Below are 25,074 nucleotides of genomic sequence, written 5' to 3'. Positions count from 1 at the left end.
AGTCCATGAACCCAGTGTTATTGAGGTGCATGGCCACCTGCTTTTCAGATGGAGAAGCATTTCAAAACCAGTGTAAGAAAACACCATAGCAATAAAGAAAAACTGTAAAATACCAATGTTTATATACTTCAACTGATCTTAAACTTAGGTTTGGCAATTACGGTAAATCATGCAGAGGTTTTAAAGGTTGTGTGCAATAGAGATTAAACGGTCTGGTTGTATTTTTTTTTAAAAAAAATATGCAGATATGGTATGAGGAAGATAGGAAATAATTATAGTTCTAGGTAGCAGTCCTACACACAGCTGAGGAATAAATTAAAATTCTAGATGCCAGTATCAAATTCTTAGGCGCCTAGATCAGACAATAGCGATACTTCCACACTTGGCTAGAGGACTGATGCTTCGTAGTATTATGTTGGGTGGAATTTAAAATGTTTTATTGTAAAGTGGCAGAGAACTGCATATATTAATTCTCTCTCTCTCTTTTTCTCTCTGCAGCTGCGAGACAATGGCATAACTCCTCGAGATACAACAATGACGTTTACGTGCTTTGTATTTTTTGATATGTTCAATGCTTTGAGTTCCAGATCTCAGGTATGTGACTGCCTGTGTTTAAAGATATGGTATTTTGAAAAAGTGAAAACAACCTCTGCAAATTGTCAAAATTTCACAGATGCAAGTAGCTCAAAGCCATAACTTAATTCAAGCTCCCAAAATGCTAATAGATGAGTATGTAATCACCCTATCATTTGAGTTAAGATGGATAATCTCAAATAACTAGAATGCACAAGAATAAAATCATAGATGTTATGTTTCTATTTGCAGACTAAATCTGTGTTTGAGATTGGACTCTGCAGCAACAAAATGTTCTGTTACGCAGTGCTTGGATCGATCATGGGGCAGCTACTAGTAATCTACTTCCCTCCTCTTCAGAAAGTTTTTCAAACTGAGAGTCTAAGCATACTAGGTGAGAGTTTTTTTCTTGTTCAGCGGACAACAGATATAGACAAGTACATTATTTCCTTGGTAATTTGTTTTGTAAGGCATTAACAAATAGGGCTTAGACTTAGAACATTAATATAGTTAAATGATTTGGGGGGACACTTTGGAGTGGATACAAGGTGGCAGAAATTCCATTTTTAAGAGCAACTTCAGCATTGTCCCCCTCGACAGCCACAGTGGTACCTCTGGATGCAAAAGGGATCCGTTCCGGAGCCCCGTTTGCATCCTGAAGCAAATGCAACCCACATCTGCTCATGCGCGGGTCGTGATTCACTGCTTCCGCGCATGCGCATGACGTCATTTTGAGCGTCTGCGCATGCGCGAGCGGCAAAACCCAGAAGTAACGCGCTTTGTTACTTCCGGGTCGCTGCGGAGCATAACCTGAAAACGCTCAACCTGAAGCACATTTAACCTGAGGTACGACTGTATCTTTCACATAATGGCAACACTGAAATATTGCTCTTGCTTTCGAGCCTGTATGACCAAGATGAGGGTGAAAGCAGAAATGAGGGTTTATGACATGTAGCTTTGATTCAGTTTAAAGGGATGAACCCCCACCTTTCTGTCCAGCTCAGAGCTGGTGTGGTGCTCATCTTAACATTGCACTAAGATTTAAAAGCGCTCAGTGCAATGACAGGAAAGATCCCTCACAGCTGCCAAACTAGAGAGGAAGGCTGCAACTGGCCAGCTTGGCCCCAACACTCCCCTCCTGAGAGAAGGCTAGTACAAGCCTGGTCTTTTGGCGGTCACCATCCATAACCAAACAGCCCTTTGCTCTTTCCCCCAGCTCTGAAAGGCACAACTGAAGATCAGAGACTATGGCTGTACACAGTTAGCTTGGGAGTAAGCCCCATAGAAGGGACGCAGGTGGCGCCGTGGTCTAAACCACAGAGCCTAGGGCTTGCCGATCAGAAGGTCGGTGGTTTGAAGCCCCATGACGGGGTGAGCTTCCTTTGTTCAGTCCCAGCTCCTGCCCACCTAGCAGTTCGAAAGCACGTCAAGTGCAAGTAGATAAATAGGTACCTCTCTAGCGGGAAGGTAAACGGCGTTTCCGTGTGCTGTCTGGTTCACTAGAAGCAGCTTAGTCATGCTGGCCACATGACCCGGAAGCTGTCTGCGGACAAACGCCGGCTCCCTTGGTCTATAGAATGAGATGAGCACCGCAACCCCAGAGTCGTCCGCGACTGGACCTAATGGTCAGGGGTACCTTTACCTTTAAGCCCCTAGAATGTAGTGGGACCTGCTTCTGTTAGCATACATGGGATTATAGTGAAAGGGCAGGAGTATGGAATCTGACATTTTGGCATGGCTAGCAAGGCCAGCAAGAATTTGTTCTGTTTATGACCATAAAATATCTGGCAAGTTAGTCCAAAGGACAAACAGCTTGACTCCAAGTTTTTTCATAGCTAAACAGTTGATTATAGCTTTGTATTTCTGGCTAGCTGAAAAACAGCTACTCAGTTGATTAATTTTAATTTAGTTTTGATTTGTTATAAATTTGAAAAGGAATAAAAATGGGCAAGAAAAGAAAAGCTGTTACTCAATACCTGTATAATTCTGCTGTTTTTTAACGGGGAAAAACACCTTTCTTTTTTCTTTTTTGTTTAGATTTGCTGTTTCTTCTGGGACTCACCTCATCAGTGTGTATAGTAGCAGAGATCATAAAGAAGGTTGAAAGGAGCAGGGAGAAGCCCCAGAAACATGGCGGTTCTTCGTCCTTGCCGTCTTTTCTTGATGTATGATGCACATTGCATTCTTTCCGTTTGCAAAACTAGAAACTGCTGTCATATGATGGAGGAAGTTATCACGAGAAGATACAAGGGCTTTTGACAAGTCCCTCCTTTTCCCTGATGGATGAACACTGGCAATTTTTAAAGACTGGTGAATTCTAAATCTTCCAGCCAGGGGAGTAATAAACAATTATGCAACTTTGGTAATATTTTTTCCTCAAAGACAAAACTTTACTTTTCAGATTGTATGGAACTTTGTAAGTGTGTGAGAGGCTACTTTAAAAATTAAAAAGTCAAAAGTCTTGCCCACCTTTTGCTCTTAAGAGATATACATGTATAGAAATGTGTATTAGATATAAAGATTTTAGTTTTTATTTAAAGAAACCCTTTACTTTTATGACGGTGGTGGGACTTAACTATGAAATATTCAAGGCATTCCATCTGGTCTAGAGTGAGATACAAGAGTGCCATATTTTCAGATTCTGTATTTATTTACATTATCCTGCAATGTGTAGCTTGTGCTTTTATTTTTTAGGTATCCTATGTTCTTTGCACAGGATGTGACCACTGTCGGATCACTGTCTTTTCTTCCTTTTTGTGATTGAAAAGCCTATAATTGCAATTTTGAAGTAAATGTCTGCTTTTCTTAAAATACGTGTGAATGTGTAACTTGGTATTTTAAATGAAGCTGGGTCACAAACTGAAAAATGATTTCTGAATTTTTTCGCTTCCACAGTGAGCTAGATCTTTTACTTGGCCAAATTTAACAACTTCCTGTTCTGCTGAACTAGGAACTCCTTGGACCAGTGAGGTTCCACAAATATTGGCTGTAAGTCCAAATATAGGCTTTGTATGTCCTGTCCTGCTTTAGCATTCCTGATCTCAGATGAACCACATCCTAACAGCAGCTTCAAGCCCATGAGCCTTTGTTTTCTTTCTTCCCTTTAATAAGCAAGATGAGAACGTCTGTATTTCTGAGGTGCACTTAGTTGATCTACTGTGTTCCCCATTTTAATGCATTTCATCCCTTTTCATTTCATTTCCCCATGGTTTCTTTATACATTTTTTTTGGTAATGCATTCAGTGTGATTTGATGCAAATGGAAAAAAACTTTATTTAAAAAGCTCGAATTCATCAATATTGGTATACAACAAATCTTCACTGTTTTGTATGAAGAGTGGATCAGAATCACTTGTGAACTATGGTCAGGATCTATGGTGTTTTGTGGTCAAACCAGGGCTTTCTAGGCTTCCCAATCCCACCACAGACCCCCTGAGGAGCTGGCTTCTGAAGGCCCTCCTGAGCCGATTCGATAACAGCATGATAGGTTGGAAGGGGGGGCGGGGAATCACCAAACCTCATCACATGTGCTTGCATAGGTGTGATTTTCGCTCAGCGACAACTTTGGATTCCAGCCTGCTGCAAGTATTATGGGCTACTATTCCCTTCCACCACCCACATTGATGACATTTTTGCAAGAAGATTTTGGCAGGTCACTTCCAAGGCCTTACTGACATGCTGTGTGCTTTTTGTTAATAATGAACTTTAGTGCACACAGCATGTTGAATATGTGTGTCCTTCAGTTCATACTTTCTGAGTGGTAGGATTAAAACGTGGTTTCGTTTGTTTTAATGACTGCCTGTGCAAATTTAGACATCATGTTCTATTCAAATTGAACTCACAAGGATGTTGGGGCTATCCACTATGTTTCATGAGACGTAATTAGTGTCTTCCTAGTATTCGAGGGAACAAACAAGAAGAGTGGGTTCTTATCCATTGCTTCTCTCTGTTTGTTTTTTAAAAAATCTATTGGGGAAGGGGAATGAATCTCTCTTAAGAAATATCCCCTTGGAAATGCAGCCATATCTGCTGAAACTTGTCTAGCATAATTCTGATTTTGTCCTCGGACATTTGGCAGGTGTTAGGAAACTTTTATCAGGTATATTGTGAAATATTTGTAACACACTGGTCGAAGTGCCAAGAAAAGACCAGTCTGAAAAAACAAAATCTTTCTTGCAGATATTGTATATAAAAAAATAATGGGGGGAGAGGGGCAACGGGGAGTCAAAACATGAGTCTTGGAACTGCATGTAAAAACTATTGAATGAGCAATGTGTATTTGTCAGCTTTCAGGGATTTGTCATTGGCCATAGAGGGGGAAGGGTATAGTGAGGATTTCCATGTGCACAAGAGACATTGTAAATCCCCTAGTCGCTCAGACTACTCACTGCAATAGTACTACTCAAAGGTAAGAAGCCATTTCCTCCTGTAACTAAGACCAAGCAAATCAAGCATAATAGCACCATATGATTCCTGTCATTGTTTCTTGAAGACTCATTTTGAGAGAGGACTTCTGAAGTCTTCAATGCAAAGGACACACAGCCACTTTCTAGTAGACTGGGCTTTCAGTTCTCCACCATTAATGCTTCAAATCTGTTGTTAATACTGCATGAAGGCAAAGTTTCCAACATGGCGCTTTCTCTTTTATCCAGCCCTTGATCAGTGGTTTGATTGTTCTTTTTCCTGCGCGATTTGGGTTTCTTCTTTTTCTGGAAGAAGTCTGGCGGTGCTATACCTTTCACTATATGTATCATGTTGCTGTAAAGCTGATACATTTTTGGAGATGCACTGAGCAGGTTCTCTGGTGAGGAGGATGATTTAAGCTCACGATACAGTCTGTGCACCAGGGTCCCATTGTAAAGCCTGTCAAAAGACGGGAGGGAAAGTAGTTAGCATCTAGCACAGCTTGGTGCTGTTGGTACAAGTTATTATTTTATGGTTTGAGAACTCAAGATGTGAAGGGTGTCCTTTACAACATAAAGATGTATTTTAAGACTTTGTATTTGAAGCAGGTACTTAAAAGCACCCAGCCTCCTTTCTCTCCTAGTTTGATAATATTTTTAGAGGTCTTAAGAATTGCCTCGTATCATGGGGATGAAAATGGGAAAAGCATAGAGGGAGTTTGGGGGCTGGTGGGGGAAAGTAGAGGAGAGAATTCAGTCGCAACCTTCCACAGGACAACTTTCTTAAAGTGAGATGGCCGTAGGGAAAAATAGAGAATCTGGATGGAGGAGGCCAATCGTATAAAGAGCAGGCTTTTGGAGAGAGAAATCAGAAATTGCTGAACTAGGAATGATGGAGGAAAGTCTATGATAAAGGATTTGATCTTGGCAAACCAAGATCTGGTTTGATGAGGCGACTATAAGTGGCCTGGCTCCTTCCTGCCCAAAGTGGAAATACAGAGAGAGGGTGAGGTGGAGTGGCCATAATCAACATAGAATCGTGGAGTTGGAAGGGACCCTGAGGATCATCTAGTCCAACCCCCTGCAATGCAAAACATGCAGTTGTCCCATATAGGAATCAAACCTGCAACCTTGGTGTTGTCAGCAGCATACTATTAACCACCTTGCTCACCTTATGCCTTGTCCAGTAAACTACCTTGAGTGCTTAGACTTGGGACTCAGCTATACAGCTGCAAATAAAACATTTTAAATGTGTCATAAAGTGCAGTATACAAATGTGACACTAGATGGCGATGGTGTGCTATGGCAAATTCAATATATTTTTTGAAACGTTTTTTAAAAAGCATTTTCGCAGCGTTTTTTTATATGTGTGTAGATTCCACCTTGGTGTGTGGGTCTTGGGAGAGGCTCGGAAAGCCTCCCCCAACCTGGTACCATCCAGATATTTTGAACTACAGTCCCCATCAGTCCCTGCCAACACAGCTGTCTAAAACAGGGCACCAAGTTAATGAAGCCTGGACGAGGAATTCTGTTAGTGTACCTCTTAGGCATTTGGGTAACAGATTCCTTAGCCAAGCTTATCAACGTGGCCTTCAGTCTGGTGTTGGAGCCCCATCTCTCAGTCCTGGGGAATTTTAACATTCACTCCAAGGTTGCTTTGTTGGTGTCAGTGGCGTAGCGTGGGGGGTGCAGGGGGGCCAGCTGCACCGGGCGCAACATCTGGGGGGGGGGGCGCTCGCACTCGCAGCTCTCTGCCCCTGCCTGGCTCACTCACTCTCTCTCACTGCAGTGCTGGCTGTGCGAATCCGATCCGAGCCGCCGGGTCGCCGCCCACTGTGGAGGGGAGGGTGCCAGGCGTGCGGTGCAGAGAGAGAGCGAGGGACTATCTGGGGGAGGGACAGTGCAGCGGGGGGGGGGGCGCAAACTACTTGCCTTGCCCCTGGTCAGGGGGTGCAAATTACTTGCCTTGCCCCGGGTGCTGACAACCCACGCTAAGCCACTGGTTGGTGTAGCTCAGGACTGTGGAATCATGGGGCTGTTTTATGCATTTCTGCTCCTATATGTCAGGGTGGCTAACCTCTGGCCTTCTGGATTTTGCTGGACTAAAACCACCACCATTCCTGACTTGGAAAAAAGAAGTGGGAAAAGAGCAGCTGATTCAGTAGGACTTGCAGCCTTGGGAACTCTTACCGTGTAAGATCTGGCTCAAGGAGAGGACTACAAAGGAGTTGGTTGAGATACAATCCCATCTGAAGGCAGCACTGCCACTGGCAGAAGATGTGGGCAGCGTCTAATTCCATTGCTTCTTTCTGCGATGTGTCTTTTTTCCATTTCAAGAACTGTTCATACACAATTTTATCGATCTCAATTGGTGGACACTTGGGATCTGGACACGAATTAGTGTGCGGGGGAGAGAATTCAGGATGTTTTGAGACATTTAAGCACAAATGCATGCATTGCTATTTGAAATATTTGAAACCATAACCATCTCTGCCAAATAGTAGTCCCGGCCTACTTGATAGCACCTAAGCCTATTACAGTGGTACCTCGGGTTAAGTACTTAATTCGTTCCGGAGGTCCGTACTTAACCTGAAACTGTTCTTAACCTGAAGCACCACTTTAGCTAATGGGGCCTCCTGCTGCTGCCACGCCGCCGGAGCACAATTTCTGTTCTCATCCTGAAGCAAAGTTCTTAACCTGAAGCACTATTTCTGGGTTAGCAGAGTCTGTAACCTGAAGCGTCTGTAACCTGAAGCGTCTGTAACCCGAGGTACCACTGTAACATGTTAAGAGAAAGTGGGGTTGAAGGGCTGGACCAAAGAGACCAGCATTGAAATCCCCACTCTGCCAGCAAGTCCACTGGGTGACCTTGGGACCTTGCAGTCTAACCTACCTCACAGGGTTGTTGTGAGGAGGAAATGGAGGGGAAAGGAACCACGTTATACTGCCTGGAGGTGCTTGGACCAGATCAGTGAGGCTGAGAGCTTGGAGGTGCCTGGACCAGATCAGCGAGGCTGAGAGTCTTGTGGTCTGGGCTGCCCAGGCTTGCGCTGGGGTGTGTGTGTCAAATTGGTGCTGCTAAAGCAATGGTCTGATTTCACCCCTGGAGGCGCACTCCATGGTCTCTCGAGACAGATGGATGCCAGCCACAATCACCTTATACTGAGTTAGACCACTGGGTCCATTTTGTTCAGCATTGTCTCCAGGGTTTCAGATTGCATCCTCTCGCAGCCCAACGTAGAGATGTCAGGGATTGAACCTGGACTCTCCTGCATGCAAAGCAGATCCTCTGGCCTTTCATGTAAAAGCCCCAGTGTGCAAATTAAGAAAAGAGTCGTTGGCAATGCCAGGACGAAAAAGAGGACTAAAGCTGAACCTACCTGGACTATGTATCGCTTTATCAAGTTCCCCAACTACGACTCCAAGTAGTAAGGCTTTCGTGTGCTGTAACTTCGCTTTGGGTTCTGAACACTGCGTCCAGTAACAAGTCACGGCCAGAGGAAGCCGCAGGTGACAAGGAACTGGCTCCAGGATGCTGGCTGTCACTCCCAATGTCTCCAACAAAAGGATCAGGCGGTCTGCTAAGGGAACCTGTGCATAAAAAAATGGCCAAGCCTTCATGAAATTTCAACTGGATGTGAATCAGTTTGCAACTGGTGTGGGTCCAATTGGAACCACAGGGAGATCTCTGGATACCAGGCTGGCAATGGACATCTCCATCTGGCTGGCCCTTTCAGCTTTCTTAAGCAACTAAGGCAGAGGTTTTCAACCTTTTTGAGCCCACAGCTCTCTTGACCAACTGCATTCTTTCTGCAGCACCCCTGTGGGGCTCAGGAGCCCAGTTGTGTCACCCCTTGCCTGCAGAGTCGCAGCTGCCCCCTGGTCTCTGAGCTGCCCCCTGAAGAGAGATGCCTCCTCACATTGCCTCACAGGGGCCTGGGAAGCACCCCCAGGCCAGCCCCAGAGGCACCATTTGCCTGGGGAGCTTGTAGCCAGGGCTGCTGCAACAAACAGCTGTGCAAGCCTTTGGGAGGCAGAGATGTAAGAGGACCTAAGAGGAATCATAGAATCATAGAGTTGGAATAGACCACAAGGGCCATCGAGTCCAACCCCCTGCCAAGGAAGGGAGAGAAGGAAAGAGGGGCAGAGGCCAGTGTTGCCCACGACACCCCTGACCATCAGGGGCCACGGCACACTGGTTGAAAACCACTGAGCTAGGCTAAAGAGCTTATTGCATTGAAATCCCACCTTTTTCTCCATGGAGTACATGGTTCACCCCTCCTCAGTTAATCCCTGCAACGACCCTATCAGGTAGGTTAAGAGGGTGTGACTGACCTGAGGTCACCCAGGGAACTTCACGACTGAGTGGTGATTTGAACCGTCATCTCCCAGGTCCTAGTCCGACACTCTTAAACACTACACCACACTGGTTTCCTAGAGTAATTCTGCTATGGGACAGCTCTATAAATTACCGTATTTTTCGCTCTATAGGACGCATTTCCCCCCCTCCAAAAATTAAGGGGAAATGTGTGTGTGTCCTATGGAGTGAATGCAGGATCCTTGGCTTCGGCGATAGCAACGCGAAGCCTCTGAAGCGCAGAGGGAGCGCTCCCTCCGCGCTCCGGAGGCTTTGCGTTGCTTTCGCTGAAGCCTGGAGAGCGAGAGGTGTCAGTGCGCACCGACCCCCCTCGCTCTCCAGGCTTCAGGGATAGCCGCCTGAAGCCTTCGGAGCGCAGCGCGAGTTCCCGCTACGTTCTGGAGGCCTCAGGTTCCTTTCGCTGAAGCCAGGAGAGTCTTGCTCTCCCAGCAGGGAGAGGCTGCACGTGGCTATGGCACGCGGGCTTCTTTAGCCCCGCGCAGCCTCTCCCTGCTGGAGGGGTTGCATGCGGCTATGGCATGGATCCCGCTCGCTGTCTTGGCTTGTGCCGTAGCCACGCGCAACCCCTCCAGCAGGGAGAGGCTGCACACAGCCCGTACACTGCTCTTTGGGGCTGAGGGGGAAATAAGATTTTTTTTCTCGATTTCCCCCTCTAAAAACTAGGTGCGCCCTATGGTCCAGTGTGCCCTATGGAGCAAAAAATACGGTAACTAGGTAAATAAATATGGGGAAAGCTAAATGTCCCTTAGAGAAGGATCTGAATTATTTTCCTTGAAGCTTGAATTTGTTTTATTCTGGATCATTTTATTTGATGTTTTAATGTGTTGTCAACTGCAGTGAGATCTTTTCATTAAAATATGAAGTGGTAAAGAAATGAAATAAATAATAATAATAAGTATAGTTTTTTTTGAAAAAAAATGGTGCCTAGACATTCTGTGATGGTGACTGGAACCGAGGAGTAAGATGCAATTTGGTGCTTCGCTTATCTGTCTGAGTTTCTAACACCGCTTAGGCTCCTGCTAACCATTAGGAATCTTATGCAGAGCTTTTGACAATTCAGCAAGCATTGCCCATGTATTTTCACATGTACCCAACTATAAAGGCTGGAAAGCTTTCTTTTTAAATAAAAAATTGAAAGCTGATAGCCTCAAGAAGTTGGATTCTGTGCCCAACATCACATTATTTCCTCCCCCCCCCCCTTACAGAACCGCAGTATTCAAACACTACTGATATGTTTGCTTTATGCCTGCCATTTTGAGCCATTTACCTCGCTTAACGTATTCAGAGAGTACTGGTCGCTACAAAAATGTCCGGACAACGCTGCCGCTTGGACGAACGATTTCTTGAGTGCTCTTTGTATTCTGTCAAATTCATGGAAAACGCGAGTGGGTGCTTTTCCCGAGGAGGCACTGACCGAACCCTGCGAAGCGCCCAGAAGTAATCCATAGATGATTTGTCGAATTGGTAGAGATATGGCGTTAGCACTAGGCCTTTGCATATTCTCTACCTGAACGTGGAGAATTGTTCTTTTTAATATCAGGGCATCACTGACGAATGGCGCTATAAGGCCTTTTGCTAACGCAGTAAGAATCCACGGAGGCAACTCCAATTTCTTGGCTTCCTCCGATTCATAAACTCCATTCTGGAAAAAATCTTTGAGACTGACACTGGACGGTTCGTATTCCTCCATAAAAGTACAGAGAAGCTGCCTTGTTTCCTCTTTCTCGTGCTTGTTAACATATTTCAGTACATTTTCTACAGCCTCAGCAGGATCAGCAAAGCGAGACAGCCAGTTCAGCAACCCTTGAATGCGGACGTGCTTTCGACATTTCTGCCTGGAGCTTCCGACGGGAAGGCGTACCTTGCTAAAGAACATTTCTATAGCCGGCAGGTTAATATGATCGTTGCCATTCATCACCGCAAAGAGAGGCAGGAGGGTTTTGTTCATATTGCTGAAATGGCCACAAAACCTCTCTAACGAGAAGCGCCGTGCTGGGATGTAGCAGTCTTGCGAGTCTTTGCACGAGGCCAGGCTTCTCCACTGAAAGTAATTCAGAGGACAATAGCCGGCTTTCAGGTCAAAAATGCAAAAGTCGCTATCTAAAGTTAACACCGGGCAATTCAAGTGATTGGCTAATGACACAATGTCCCTGTCCGCTTCCGAAAAAGACTGGACGAAAGGCACTCGCAAGCTGGTCAAGATCTGCTTGAAGGCTTCTCTAATGAGCAAAGGCAGCAGACTGCCGCCACCGCCGCCACAGGAGAGAGAATAGGCTGACAAGATCTTCTCCCGAGCTCTTTCCTTGATGGTCGCCAGCTTTTTGTCAGACGCATCGCACCCTCCATCTAGCACGACGTACGGCCGGATGTCGCACAGAGTCAGCGTTTCAAAAAACTTGCGGGCGACGTCTGCAAACGAATCGTAATCCCCTCCGCGCCGCATGTCCAGGTTGGAATCAAAGTAAAGGCGATGGTACAGGTTATTTCCGTCAATTACTATACTGGTGTCCCTCAACTGCAGGTCAACAAAGAACTCTCTATGCTCCCCTACGTAGCTCATTAATCCGTGGATGCCCATGCTGCCGGGCTGAAACGCCCCTGCTGAAACAAAAGAAGAAATTAGCCCTGCAGATGCAGTGCAATTCAAGGGAAAACAAGTAAAAAATCAAAACCTGCTGTTGGGATTGTAACTGGCACCCTTTTCACCTGGATGATTAATTGGCAACCAATGACCCATCTCAACCTGATTTGGAGCCAGTGCAAATACAGTAGTACCTGAGGTTACATATGCTTCAGGTTACATAAGCTTCAGGTTACAGACTCCGCTAACCCAGAAATAGTGCTTCAGGTTAAGAACTTTGCTCAGGATAAGAACAGAAATCAGGCTCCGGCGGCTCAGCAGCAGCAGGAGGCCCCTTTAGCTAAAGTGGTGCTTCAGGTTAAGAACAGTTTCAGGTTAAGAACGGAGCTCCGGAACGAATTAAGTACTTAACCTGAGGTAGCCCTGTAGATTAATTTGATGAACTTTCAAAATGTATCCATTTTACTTTTGAACCCATTCTTAACTAGGGGTGGGCGATATCGGGTGTTCAGCATCGTGATACATCCACCAGCTAAACGTCGCACTATACTGATATATCACAATGTCTGAAATAAGGATGGAGCTATGTAGAGGCACTGGCTGGCTTCACGGTTTTCCCCGCATTGTGATTTTTGCATAGCGCATGCGCACGCACACACTTCATGATTCACAATATATTGCCAGGTCAAAGATTACGAAACAGATATCATATGGACTTCAAACCGGTTTTGGAAGATGTATCGATATATTGCCCAGCCCTATTCTTAACCCAAGGCTCTATCCTGCTCCCACTGTTAGTGCAGAGGTTTTGCTGCTATCCACTTCTACAGCAAGACCTTCAAAGATACCACCACTTCCCCCGCAAATTTATTGAAGCGACTGGTGGCAGACGTTTCTGGCAAGTGCAGGGCAATAAGAGAAGAGATCTGGTTGATGCCACAAGCATGCACAGCAGTGCCCAGGGATACAGGAAAGTTTTGGGGGAACAGAGCAGAGGTGAGGACTCGCGAGAAAGGTGTGTCAACACAAACCCATTCCATATTTCACCCCAATTCATTTCATATCCATCTCTCTCTAGAAGGCTCTGGTCCCCAAATGAACTTTGATTCCAGAGACAGACCCATAAAATTTGGTGCCCAACCCCATAGATCCTGGAATCTGCTCTATCGAGAATTGGCATGTCCTTTACTTTTAAAAGCTTTCAGAGTCTAGGTACATGGTGAAATGATGCTTAATGGGGAACGTAAACACAGCGCCTGCCAACCTAGCAGTTCGAAAGCACTCCCGGGTGCAAGTAGATAAACAGGGACCGCTTACTAGCGGGAAGGTAAACGGCGTTTCCGTGTGCGGCTCTGGCTCACAAGAACAGCTTCGTCACGCTGGCCACGTGACCCGGAAGTGTCTCCGGACAGCGCTGGCCCCCGGCCTCTTAAGTGAGATGGGCGCACAACCCTAGAGTCTGTCAAGACTGGCCTGTATGGGCAGGGGTACCTTTACCTTTACCTTTTAAACACACAGAAATACAAGTACGATCAAGCTCATTACCAAGCTATGTAATCGACAGGAGGTAAAAGAAGATTAGCGATTTTCTCACAAATTTCAAACAGTTTATGTGAAATTGAAGTGGTATATAGTCACGCTGTGGTCTAAACCACAGAGCCTAGGGCTTGCTGATCAGAAGGTTGGTGGTTCGAATCCCCGTGATGGGGTGAGCTCCCGTTGCTCAGTCCCTGCTCCTGCCAACCTAGCAGTTTGAAAGCATGTCAAAGTGCAAGTAGATAAATAGGTACTGCTCTGGCAGGAAGGTAAACGGCATTTCCGTGCACTGCTCTGGTTCTCCAGAAGCAGCTTAGTCATGCTGGCCACATGACCCGGAAGCTGTACGCCGGCTCCCTCGGCCAATAAAGCGAGATGAGCACCGCAATCCCAGAGTCGTCCGTGAGTGGACCTAAAGGTCAGGGGTCCCTTTACCTTTATAGTCCTCCTTGGAGGACAAGGAATGTCTGCAATAAATTGGCTAGCACAATTTGCAAAGCTAAGAAGGTTTGGTTTCAAATTGGGAGACCGTGTGTTGAGAGTACAGCGTTGCAGGGGGGTGGACTAGATTACCATGGGTCCCTTCCAACTCTACAATTCTATGACTGCTTGAACTATGCCATAAGCGTTTTAAGAACTTATTGCAAATGGTGTCTCTTAAACCATGTATGGACACAATAATGTATGTGAAAATGGAGGGCTTTTTAATCCTATGCCATAGACTTTTGATTTTTCTTTAACAAGTGCCCTACCTACCACCCAAAGGCTAGGTGGGCCGATCAGCTTATGGAAACGTCACTGGTGAGATGATGAGAATGTTATGGGGAAAGGCTATTCCTTTTGAATACCTGCCTCCTTGAGCATTTGTCAGAGGCAGGAGTGGCAACCAAAGAGCTGTGTGCAATTTTGAGGAAGTCTCAAGCCTTTAAGAATTCAAGTTCCTCCTTTTGGTTGGAGTCCATCTTGCAGGAGTTCCACTGCTCACAGGATTCAGCGACTCATAAAGTTGGACGGTGATCCAGAGATCATCTAGTCCAACCCCTGCAATGCCGGCATCTTGCCCACAGCTGTCCCTGGGTGGGGTTGAACCACCAGCCTTCCTGTGCATGGGCGTAGCCAGGATTTTTGTTGGGGGGGGGGCGGCAGAACCTCAGTTTGCCATGTATTTTTATTGAATTTTATTGATTTGTGGGGCAGCTACCCCTTCCTTCTCCCCCCTTGGCTACGTCCATGTTGCTGTGTGTTTAAATACATGGACAGGCAGAAACTGGCTTATCTGAAATTGCAGAGGGCTGCATCTGTTGAATTTCCGTCTGCTGGGCAGCTTTGAAAGCGGGTGGGGGAACCCAGTTCCAGCAGTAGCAGCAGCAGCGACTTCTCTTCTTACCCACATCCATAAAAACAGAGTTGGAAGGGATCCCGAGGGCTCTTTCTCGCGCAGCCCCTTGCAAAGCAGGAAGCGGTCTCCCATCCAATTTGAAACCACACCGGACCCTGCTTAGCTTTAACAAACATGCCAGCAGTTCTATCGTTCGCGACGGAGGCGGACAGCTCGACCTTACCTGCGTTGCGGGGGCGCTCCCAAAAAAGTCTCTCCCCCACCCCCAAGATATGAGGCCTGTGGAAGCGTCCGAGCCAGGGGAAAAAGAGGGCGGGGCAAAGCAGCCCCGTTTCCCCGCCCAGGGAAAGCAGCGCGCCTTCGTCACGCGCTGCGCCGTCTCCTAGCGACGCGAGCCAAACACTCGCGCGGCGGGAGGTTTGTGAAGCCGACCGTACCAAGGAGCCAGGTGTGCGGAGGGGTGGGGTGGGAGGTACACACCCACAGCGACTTTTATAGGGGGGGGGTCCTCCCCTTTCCCCCCACCACCCCCGCAATTAATATTGGGCTCGCCTCTTCCGCTGAGTGAATGGACAAGGTAAACGAACGGCGCTTCCCCAGCCCCTCAGTCCGCCTCATATTTCGGACGTCGCTCGATTTAAAGTACTGTATATATAATTAATATATTTTTTTGGGGGGGGGGGAAGGAGCCTCTCTCAAGATGGAGGGGACCCGTTCAGGTAGGCCTGGCCGAGACGCCTCGAAGCCCTGAGGAGCCGCTGGCGGTCAGTGCCGACGGCCCTACAGGGTTGTGTGAGGGGAGAAGTCGAGGCTTGTTCCCCGGTTGAGTTCCCGCCGAGGCCCCGCTCGCCGCCTCAGGTGATTCCGGCGGTTTTGGTTGTTTTTAGGAATTAGGCCGTAGCTCCTCCGGCCGCTCGAAAAGTTGCCTCAGGTGTTTTGCGTTTCAGTTCCGACAGGCCCGGCGCTATCCCTTTTCCCCCCTTATTATTTTATTTTATTTATCGAATTTATATACCGCCCTATCCACCGGTGTGGGGTGTGTGTCTCAGGGCGGTTCACAGAATAAAACCAAGATATAAAACCACGAAATACATGAGGAAAAGCAAAACAACACCACAATAAGCGCCCCCCCCAAAACCACATTTTAAAAGGAAAAAAAAATCCTTCCAGTAGCACCTTAGAGACCAACTAAGTTTGTTCTTGGTATGAGCTTTCCTGTGCATGCACACTTCTTCAGATACCAACAGGGCTACCTACCTGTAACTAGAACATTTTAAAAGGGTATAGGTCATAGGATGTAAATGAGTTCAATCTCCTCTCTCATGAGTCTTGCCTTTAATTTCAAGTTGTATACCTCAAGGCAGGGCCTTTTCTGTTTTTTATACACACACACCGTATTTTTCCATTTATAAGACTGGTTTCCCCCCTAAAAAATAATGTCAAAAATTAGGGGGCGTCTTATACACAGATAGCGCGGAGGGTGGACTGGCAATTGGTTGTTGCCCCCAAAATAGGGGGTGTCTTATACATGGGGGTGTCTTATAGACAGAAAAATATAAAGATTGTAAGCACTATATTGCTGATAATCAGTGCTATTTTTTCCCCAGAAAAGAGGTGCAAGAACTAGGGTTGCCATATTTCAAAAAGTAAAGAACCAGGACACCCCAAAAGTTGCTGAACCATGAAAGTGGTTGAGCTTTTTTTTTTTAGACAAACCAAAGTTTTTTAGTAAAAGCTACAATAATTTTTGAGGGTTTGTAGAGTGCGTTTCCTGGATCCCTGTGTATGCCTGAAACGGGATGCTTTCCCCCCCCTTTAGATGGTCTGTGTCTGCCTGTTCCCTGGTATATCTCAGAGACACTGCGTAAGTGGAAAGTGCCTTACTTTGTGCCTTCTGTGCCCGTCCCTGGCACGGAAAGATCCCTAAGCTTAGCTGATGTCATGACCCCCTAATCTAACTATAAACTTCCCATGTTTATTACCACAGACTAGAAGAATGTTAAGTGCACTCTGTATAATCCCTGCGTAAGACACCCCTATCTATCTTAGGTAGTTATCTCTGGTTGTTATGTTCTGTGCTCTCTCTCTCTGATGCGTATGTTCTATGTATGTAATATGTTCAATGCCTGAACGTTGTACCCACGTTGTTCACGCTGTTGGCTGCATCCAATCAGCAGCCACCATAGATGGGGCAATTGAGCCCAATAATACAATAAAAGGGAGACTCCTAGCCTCCTGCTACGAGATGCCTCCCGGATGATATCCCACCACGTCGTCTGTCGTTTATTCAACCCAACATCTGGTGACCCCGACGTGATCCAGCGACCCCATCTCCTCACTCGAAGCGCGCTAACAACTCGTGAGTACAATGGGGAAGAATTTGACAAAGTTGCAGAGAGAGCATGCCAAAGAACTGCATTACTTAGTCAAGCAGAGAGTGGTGGGTGTTCATATTAGTTTAAAAGATGTTGAGAAATTAATATGTGAAGTATCCTGCAGATGTTCTTGGTTGGCGGAGACTGGATCTCTGGAACCAGCAACATGGCAGAAGATCGGGTCCTCCCTCTTTAAAGAACCCAGGGCTCCGATTCATTGTTTGCTCACTTGGAAGAAGTGCATGGAGGCTGTCTCCGATTTGGGACTAGACCCAGATTTGGGTTTGGACCTGTATCAGGACTGTCAGGCATCTCCGACAGCCCCTGCCATTTCAACCACAGCAGACAATCCCCCCCCCATATCCAAACTGCTTACCTCCCCCCCTTGCACCCCCCCCGGCCGGCCAAATGCCCCAACAAACTCAATTCCAACCCCCCCTTTCACCTCAGCATGAAGGCACCCCATCCGCTCTCCCTCCTCCTCCTCCTTCCATGCCTTCCCTCCCTCCCCCTCCTCCTTCCATGCTTTCCCTTCCTCCCCCTCCTCCTCCTCCCCCCCCTCCTCTCCCATTTTCGCCTGGAAATGCCCCTGCCCCCATAGGAGCCGTGCGTGCAGCTGTCTCGCAGGCACGGCAACAAGGTGATCTCTCTTTAGAAGAACAAACATGGAATTCATATTAAGGCAGGAAATAAGGCAGAGAAGCACGTTATCGGGGGTTGATTCTAGCTTTTTGTCCTTCATGAGTTGTTCAGCTTGAGAGGAGAGTGATTTGATTTGTAAAAATCTCCATTTCCCACTCTTCTTTTTTATGACGAAGACGGGGGAATTGTAGGGGCTATTAGAAGGTTCAATGTGATCAGCTTGTAGCTGTTCAATCACCAAATGCCTTAAAGCAAGCAACTTTTCTCCAGTTAGTGGCCATTGTTCTACCCACACGGGGGCAGTAGACTTCCAGTTAAGTGGAAGTGAAAATTTACTCATTTAATTGAATGGTAGCGTCTAATTGTTGCAAAAGGTCTCTGCCCCAGAGATTCAGATGAATATTCAAAATGCACGGTTGAATATGAGCAATAATAGCAGAGCTATTGGGCAGAGAGACAGGCAGCCAGTGTACACTCTTTGCGGAGGTTTGAGTGCCTCCTACACCCCACACAGCGGAAGAGGACTCGAGGGGCCACGTAGGGTCCCAGCAACTGGTGGAAATGACAGAAACGTCTGCTCCTGTGTCAATCAAACCTTCCAGAATTTTACCATTGATTTTATACTTACGAAGAAGTTTCTGCTTATTGATTCTCTCTACAACCGCTAAAAGCTGTGGAGAAAAAGAAGAGAGCTGGTGCAAATTACTATCCATCATTGAAACAGAAGGGTGGGCTGGGAGCATCACCAAATGCGCCCAAGTGTCACCCTTTTTCAGCTGCATGGGCATGTGGCTCCAAAGTTGAACCATGACAGTGCCCACATAATCTGGGGCTAATACTGCTGGGATAACCATGATGCCTTCTTTGCCCGCAGAAAGCTTGGGTAAAATTATACCTGCGACCTTAGAGGGCAGGGGACCCGCCAATTGGGTGGGCATAAGCACAACTTCACCAGGTAAAACAGTCTCTTTGTCTTCCTGATTGATTAAGTCAATGGTGAAGTCAGAGGATTTTTCTTTAGAAAATTGTGCAATAGTAGTATCAGATGGTGTAGCTTTAGAAAAGCTTTCTGTAGCAGAAGCTAAAGACAGTGGGCTCTCTAATTCTCCTGGCCCGAGAGCAGGGCCTCCTGGGAGTTTCCCGAACTCCTGCATTGGTTTGCCCAATGGTAGCCTTTTCCACACTTAGGGCATTTTTTGGAAGGTCTAGCCTTGTTGTTAGTATCAGCATTTTTGTGGGCCCCCCCGCCAGGGGCCCTGCATTGTTTAGCAAAATGGCCTGGGCGTTTGCAGTTAAAGCAATTGCCTGTGGGCCTGTTATTAGATTGAAGCGCAGTAGCAAGCAGGGACATAGCATGGCTTTGGCTACCTACTTCTGAACAAGCTTTAATCATATCAGCCAGATCATATTTAAAGCGGCGTATAACGGTCTGCAAGGCAGTTTTGCAGTCTGTGTTTGCATTTTCAAAAGCCAATTTTTTAGTTAGTTCATTTTGAGCCGTGGTGTTATCAATCTGCCTGGTGATTGCTTCTTTCAAGCGATCTATGAATTGATGGTAAGGCTCTGAATGTTGTTGTTTTATGTTCACAAAGGAGGACATGGGCTGGCCTGAGACAGGGATCTTTTTGAAGGCACGTAGCACGCAGGTAGCAGTGCGACTGAAATGTATATTTGTCAGCGCAGCCTGCACCGTTATGGTCTCATAAGTGCCAGCGCCGAAAAGTTGGTTGGCTGTATGGTTAACATCAGCCATAGCCATAGCACTATGCTTAAATTCACTTTCAAAAACCACATACTGAGCTGGAGTTAAAAGCATACGCATCAGGTCCTTCCAATCCTGAGGTAGCATAGTATAAGAAGTTGATATTGCCTCCAACATTCCTAGCACATAGGAAGATTTCAGTCCAGAATCAGCAACTGCCCGCCTTAAATCTCTTATTACAGAATAAGGCAAGTGCTCATGGAGGATTCCGTTAGTAGTTTGGGTAATCGGAAATGCAGATGGCAAATCTCCTGGCCAATTTGTTTGTTCTTCTAAAGAAGAGAAGAAGAGTGGGAAATGGAGATTTTTCCAAATCAAATCACTCTCCTCTCAAGCTGAACAACTCATGAAGGACAAAAAGCTAGAATCAACCCCCGATAACGTGCTTCTCTGCCTTATTTCCTGCCTTAATATGAATTCCATGTTTGTTCTCATTTTCTGCCTCTCCCTTTTTCCCCTCTCAGCCACCGCCCCCATTGGCGGTACAACAACAACAACATCAAATGTATGGGAATCCTTTGCAAGAACCCTCAATGTTTCTTCTTTTCCTGGAGGAGACTGCGACCAAGATGGCGGAAGTGGAGCAGAAGAAGAAGCGTACTTTCCGGAAGTTCACCTATCGGGGTGTGGACCTGGACCAGCTGCTCGACATGTCCTACGAGCAGCTGATGCAGCTCTACAGCGCCCGCCAGCGTTTATTCAACCCAACAAGGGTTTTTTTTTATTTGTTTGTTTTGCATGATTTAACACCCGTTGCCAGTTTTCCAGGACATTTGCCCAGTTTCTCAAAAATAATCCAGGCTGCTGTTTTCAGAGGTGAATTCCAGAACATGTCCTGGAAAATCAGGGCATATGGCAGCCCTACATGAATGCCTCCCCTGTTCTCTTATAATAGCAATGGCACCCAACTGAGAAGGGCCAAAACTGAGTTCCAGCTGAAAAAAAGCCCTGCTGATAACAACTGTGGGCCTGGTTATTGTGGCTTCTTACTGTATGTTACAATCTGTATCTAGGTGGCTTTTGAATGATTAGAATCATAGAGTTGGGGGGGGGTCCCAAGGGTCATCTAGTCCAACCCCCTACAATGCAGGACTCTTGCTCAACGTGGGGAGCAAACCTCCAATCATGAGATTAAGTGTCTCATGCTGTCCCGACTGAGCTATCCCAGGTGCCTATGCAGGCCAATGGCTACAGCAAGTGGGAATCTTATGGCGTGAAGCTGACATGGCTGCAGTATCAACCAATGTTTATTATGGCAAACAGCCAGCATATTTAAACCAGAATTTCTGCATAATTCTTTACATAAACAATAAAAATTATCGATCTGGGGGTTTAACAGTCAATATGCTAATTAAGTGTTCTTAAAATACACATTCAGAGGAATAAAACACAATAAAAGTTTAAAGGAGTAAGAGATTTAGCTAAGAACTGTAGCAGTTTATGACAATTTACATGGCTGCAATAAAGTGCACAGATACACATAGATCAGCCTGTACCGATGTGACTATAAAACTAATATAGTGTTTGCATAGAATCATCTAAGCACTTCACATACCTTATAGCAGGGTAAGTGTGATCCTCTAAAGCAGGTATCTTCAGTCAGCCCTGTTTTGGGAAGCTTTTAATGTTCTGTTTTTGTTGTTGAAAGCTGCCCAGAGTGGCTGGGGCAACCCAATCACATGGGTGTGATATAATAATAATAAGGACCCAGGACCCACTGTTAGCTCAAACATGCATTTGGAGACCAATTTCTTAATCTTTTACCATATATTTGCATGTTGGCAGTGCTCCTGTTGTGACCCATCTTGAAACAGGACCTACTAGAGGGTCCTGACCCACCAGCTGAAGACCAGTGCTATATAGAAAGGAGCTCCTCCCGCTGCATTACAACAATCATGTAGCGTAGTTTGGTAGAATTACAAACACTATACATGTCTGCTCAGAAGTAACCCCAACCAAATTTAATGAAACTTACTCCAAATTGTGTATAAGGTTGCAGCCATAGTTAACACAAAACTTTATGTCTTTACATTTAAAAGTGTGTAAAATGGGGGAGTTAAAAACTCCATCAGTTCTTTGTAGACTTTATTATGGCCTCTTTGGCTTATTGAGGCAAATGAAGAATTGCAGAAGCAGGAGATTTCGTAGCTGGCAGTCTCAGCATAATACTTATGTTTTACTATTGTTGTTATCCTCTTTTCCTGAAAGAGGGCTTGGAATTAGAAAGATGCTCATATTCTGTCTCATTTGAGTGTTTTCTTTTTGAAGCCAAGATCACCATTTATTTGTTCTATTGTGAACATCACTTTCAGTAATTAGAAGTTTGGCTGTATTTCATTAGGAAATCACACTGGCAAGTACAAGTCCTTGGCACAGGATGTGTCAGTATCTCAGCAGCTGGGTGTCAGAACAGTTTCACACACATGATGTTATTGTTACAAATTACAGATTCATATACCTCATTGAAGCTTGTGAACATTCTGAAGCTATAAAATGAAACTTGCTTGTTTAACAAACAACACAATTTAACAAATCATTTATGCAGTACAGTAGTTGAAAAGCAACAACATAGCTCCACCAAAATGGCTAGGATCTTCTAGCGGATATCAGCCCTCAGTGATGATAAACAAAAGTGGGAATGCAATCCTATACACATGCTGAGGAGCCTTTATATGTAGAATTTCTGTCATGAAAATATTTACAGTATTTGTTAAAAGTACAATCCAACTCAAGATGAAATAAAATTAAAAACAAATCTGTTAACAGTGGGATTTATGCAGGCTTAGGTGAGCAGACGATTGCAGTCAGAGGGAAAACCAGTCTGTCCTACATAGAAGTTATTAACACAGATCTATATAGATCAAAGAGCTGGTAGACGTAAATATATTTACTAGCACTTGGGTTTTTCCACTTGTGTCATCGATATGCGTCTCAATAGACAAGGAACTAAAATAAAATAGAGTGAGATATTGGTGAGTAGGATAGCAACTGGGTCATAGCGAGGGGTGGTTTAAAAAAAAAAAAACAGAAGAGAGGCTTGGCAAGCAGGAAATGGTAATCTGTACATACTGCAGCACCTTAAAAATTACTGAAATGTGAGTAGTAGAAGAAGGGCAAGGAAATGAAGCAGTGGAAGATGAATGAAATGGAAATAAGATTAAGTGGAAGAGTTTATACATAAGTGGGCTAGACACAAGACCGCTTGGCGTACTGGATTTCATACTTGCTACAAACATTGAGGAATAATTTCAGTAGAGTGGAATGGCAGTGCAGTAAGAGCTGCAAAATACTATCCAGCCAACTGCAAGAAGAAATTTGAAATGCAAAATGCAGTTATTCCTTTTTTAAAAATATTACCATGCATTGTTTAATAACCACAGGGATCATCACTTTTCCCATCTTCCCTTTGTGGTCCAAGTTTAAAGGATTAGATCACAATTAATGCAGGTGGAAGTGAGCTAGCTGTATCACTGCTGAAATTTTCTTTTGGAACACTCACAACACTTGCTTGCATCTACTATGTGATTAAATTCTCTGTTCTGATTTCAGGAGGGACCTGTGATTCTCTGTACCCACTGAGGATTGCTTTTGGGGCAATGTAGAATCCTAGAATCGTACAGTTGGATGGGACTCCAAGGGTCATCTAGTCTAACCCCTGCAGTGCAGAAATATCAGCCTGTAGGCAGGACACAATGCTTGTGGAACTCAAGGCATCCCAGCTGGCATCACTGCCATTTCATTATGTCCCAACCCATCATTGATATGTTTTGCTTTTGTAGCAGCAGCGAAGATTGTGAAGCATAGCACCTAAGAGAGAATTGTCCCTCTTAGGTCTACTGCTGAGATAATATAATGGAGAGGAGCTAGTCCAAGTCTCTGAAATATTCTGATGTAGAAATGAATTTATGAGGTACCATTGATACAGTACCAGCTTAAAGAAACTCTCCTCATACATTGACAGAAAAGTACTTAAACGAATTATAATCTACATCTTAGGTTTCCCCCACCTTGCAGGTGTCACTTGTGAATATTGCTTCAGTGACAGAGGGCTGTTTAATTCTGCAGACTCATAAATACTGGCCTAGCACTGCTGTATGGAGCAATGTTGAGATTCCAAGAAGTTGCTAAGCATGGTACTCCTCTTATGCCCATTTCTACTTGCTCAAAGACCTTGATTGCAGGAAGATACACTATTCAACAGAAACTTGGGCGTGGAAGCTTTGGAACTGTCTACTTGGTTTCTGACAAAAAAGCAAAAGAAGAAGAACAACAATTGTAAGTGTTACATACGGTGAAATAACTTGTGTGTAGTTTTTTTTAAATCCTCTTACATATATCTGATTTGTTTACATCTTTAATTATTGTCTTCAAAGATAAATGATGAAACACAATGGATTAATGTTTGTCTGCATGGAGTGTTCAGCCTGTTTCCCCTAATGTTAAGCGGCTGGAGATCTAAAATTGATTTAAATCATAGGCCCTTCAGTTTGTTTTAGTTTCTTCCCCTACTTTCTCCTACTTTTCTCAGTTCTTTTTCATTACTTCCTTTTTTTGTAGTTTTCAGAACTGAACCAAGCTGATTGTTCCAAAGCTAATTCATATGTATTTTGCAAATTCAGGTTTGTGTATCTGCTAGTCAACTCCTAGCTGCTACTGTAAAGCAGTTCTTTAATTCACAGGCAACAGCTACTGCAGCCTGCGAGGGAAAGTAGAAAACTCCTGAAACTTGGTACAATCAATGGGTTCTGAGCTGGTGGTGACTGACTTTAAAAGGGGTCATGGTGGATAGTTTGGTGAAAATGACCCTGTGTGCAACAGCTGTAAATAGAGCAAGTTTTAATGTATGGATCATTAGGAAAGGGGATTGAAAAGAAGGCTGTCAATATTAAAATGGGTTCATATGAAACTGTGGTGTGACCACACTTGGAATACTGTGCATCTTTCTGGTTGGTACATCTCAAAAAAGTAGCATCGACGGAGGTGCAGGAGAGGGCAACCAAAATTATCAGGGGGCTTCACCTATAAAGAAAGACCAGACAGTTGTGGCTTTTTAGTTTAGACAAAATGTGAGAAAGCGGGCAGGGCATGATAGTGTTGTATAAAACCATGCATGGTATGGAAAACGGGGATAGAGAGAAGTTTCTTCTTCTTCTCATAATACTAAATACTTAAAACTCGGGGTTAACCAATGAAACAGAATGACAAGAGATGCAGGAATTAGACAAAATGAAGTTCTTCATACAGCACGGAGTTAAGCTATGGAATTTCACGATTGCAACTTTTAGTGATGGTCACCATTTTAGATGGTTTTAAAATGAGATTAGGCATATTCATGGAAGAGAAGTTATCAGTGGTTATCAATGTTGGTCCTACAGTCAGTATCAGGAGCAGCATGTAGAAAGAATGGCCAGTTTTGTCCTCATATGCTCCTTATGGGACCCAAGGTACGTCTGATTAGCCATTTGACCAATGCTAGACAAGATACT

The 25,074-nt window shown here is 45.1% G+C and overlaps 3 protein-coding genes across 15 annotated transcripts in view; 2 read left to right on the top strand and 1 right to left on the bottom strand.

Moving 5' to 3' along the window:
• ATP2C1 (ATPase secretory pathway Ca2+ transporting 1) overlaps positions 1-3,384 on the top strand; it is a 68,103-nt gene extending 64,719 nt beyond the window's left edge. For all 6 annotated transcript variants that reach the window (XR_014503338.1, XM_083404712.1, XM_083404713.1 and 3 more), the window contains 3 exons: positions 499-594; positions 826-967; positions 2,611-3,384. Coding sequence is in view for 5 of the 6 variants with exons in the window: in XM_083404712.1 (XP_083260838.1) it covers positions 499-594; positions 826-967; positions 2,611-2,744 (372 nt within the window). In the remaining variant the exon portion in view is untranslated. The remainder of the gene's footprint in view (positions 1-498; positions 595-825; positions 968-2,610) is intronic.
• Positions 3,385-3,821: 437 nt separating this feature from the next.
• ASTE1 (asteroid homolog 1) lies at positions 3,822-15,153 on the bottom strand. 3 transcript variants are annotated; one of them, XR_014503344.1, is made up of 5 exons: positions 15,033-15,140; positions 10,621-11,951; positions 8,356-8,566; positions 6,976-7,361; positions 3,822-6,630 (listed from the first exon to the last, which is right to left on the bottom strand). XR_014503344.1 is itself a non-coding variant. In XM_083404917.1 (5 exons), the coding sequence occupies exons 2-5, from the start codon at positions 11,929-11,931 to the stop codon at positions 5,138-5,140; spliced, it is 2,016 nt and encodes a 671-aa protein (XP_083261043.1). In that variant the 5' UTR covers positions 11,932-11,951; positions 15,033-15,153; the 3' UTR covers positions 3,822-5,137. The 3 variants fall into 3 exon arrangements, 2 of the variants coding, with proteins under 2 accessions (XP_083261043.1, XP_083261044.1); XM_083404917.1 differs by having other exon boundaries at positions 3,822-5,435; positions 7,166-7,361; positions 15,033-15,153; XM_083404918.1 differs by having other exon boundaries at positions 3,822-5,435; positions 7,166-7,361; positions 10,621-11,954; positions 15,033-15,131.
• The window catches only part of NEK11 (NIMA related kinase 11), an 85,291-nt gene continuing 75,368 nt past the window's right edge, over positions 15,152-25,074 (top strand). For 2 of the 6 annotated variants that reach the window (XR_014503349.1, XM_083404924.1), the window contains exons 1-2: positions 15,247-15,386; positions 23,603-23,863. Coding sequence is in view for 5 of the 6 variants with exons in the window: in XM_083404924.1 (XP_083261050.1) it covers positions 23,691-23,863 (173 nt within the window). In the remaining variant the exon portion in view is untranslated. Of the gene's footprint in view, positions 15,452-15,573; positions 15,668-23,602; positions 23,864-25,074 lie in introns of those variants that run through there. The other 4 variants (XM_083404926.1, XM_083404928.1, XM_083404925.1 and 1 more) reach the window with 4 other exon arrangements.

This window comes from Podarcis tiliguerta (assembly GCF_965153285.1).
Source record: "Podarcis tiliguerta genome assembly, chromosome: 12".
Taxonomy (NCBI): Eukaryota; Metazoa; Chordata; class Lepidosauria; order Squamata; family Lacertidae; genus Podarcis; species Podarcis tiliguerta.
Note: the sequence above shows the minus strand (reverse complement) of the source record. Positions and strands in the feature narration are given on the sequence as shown.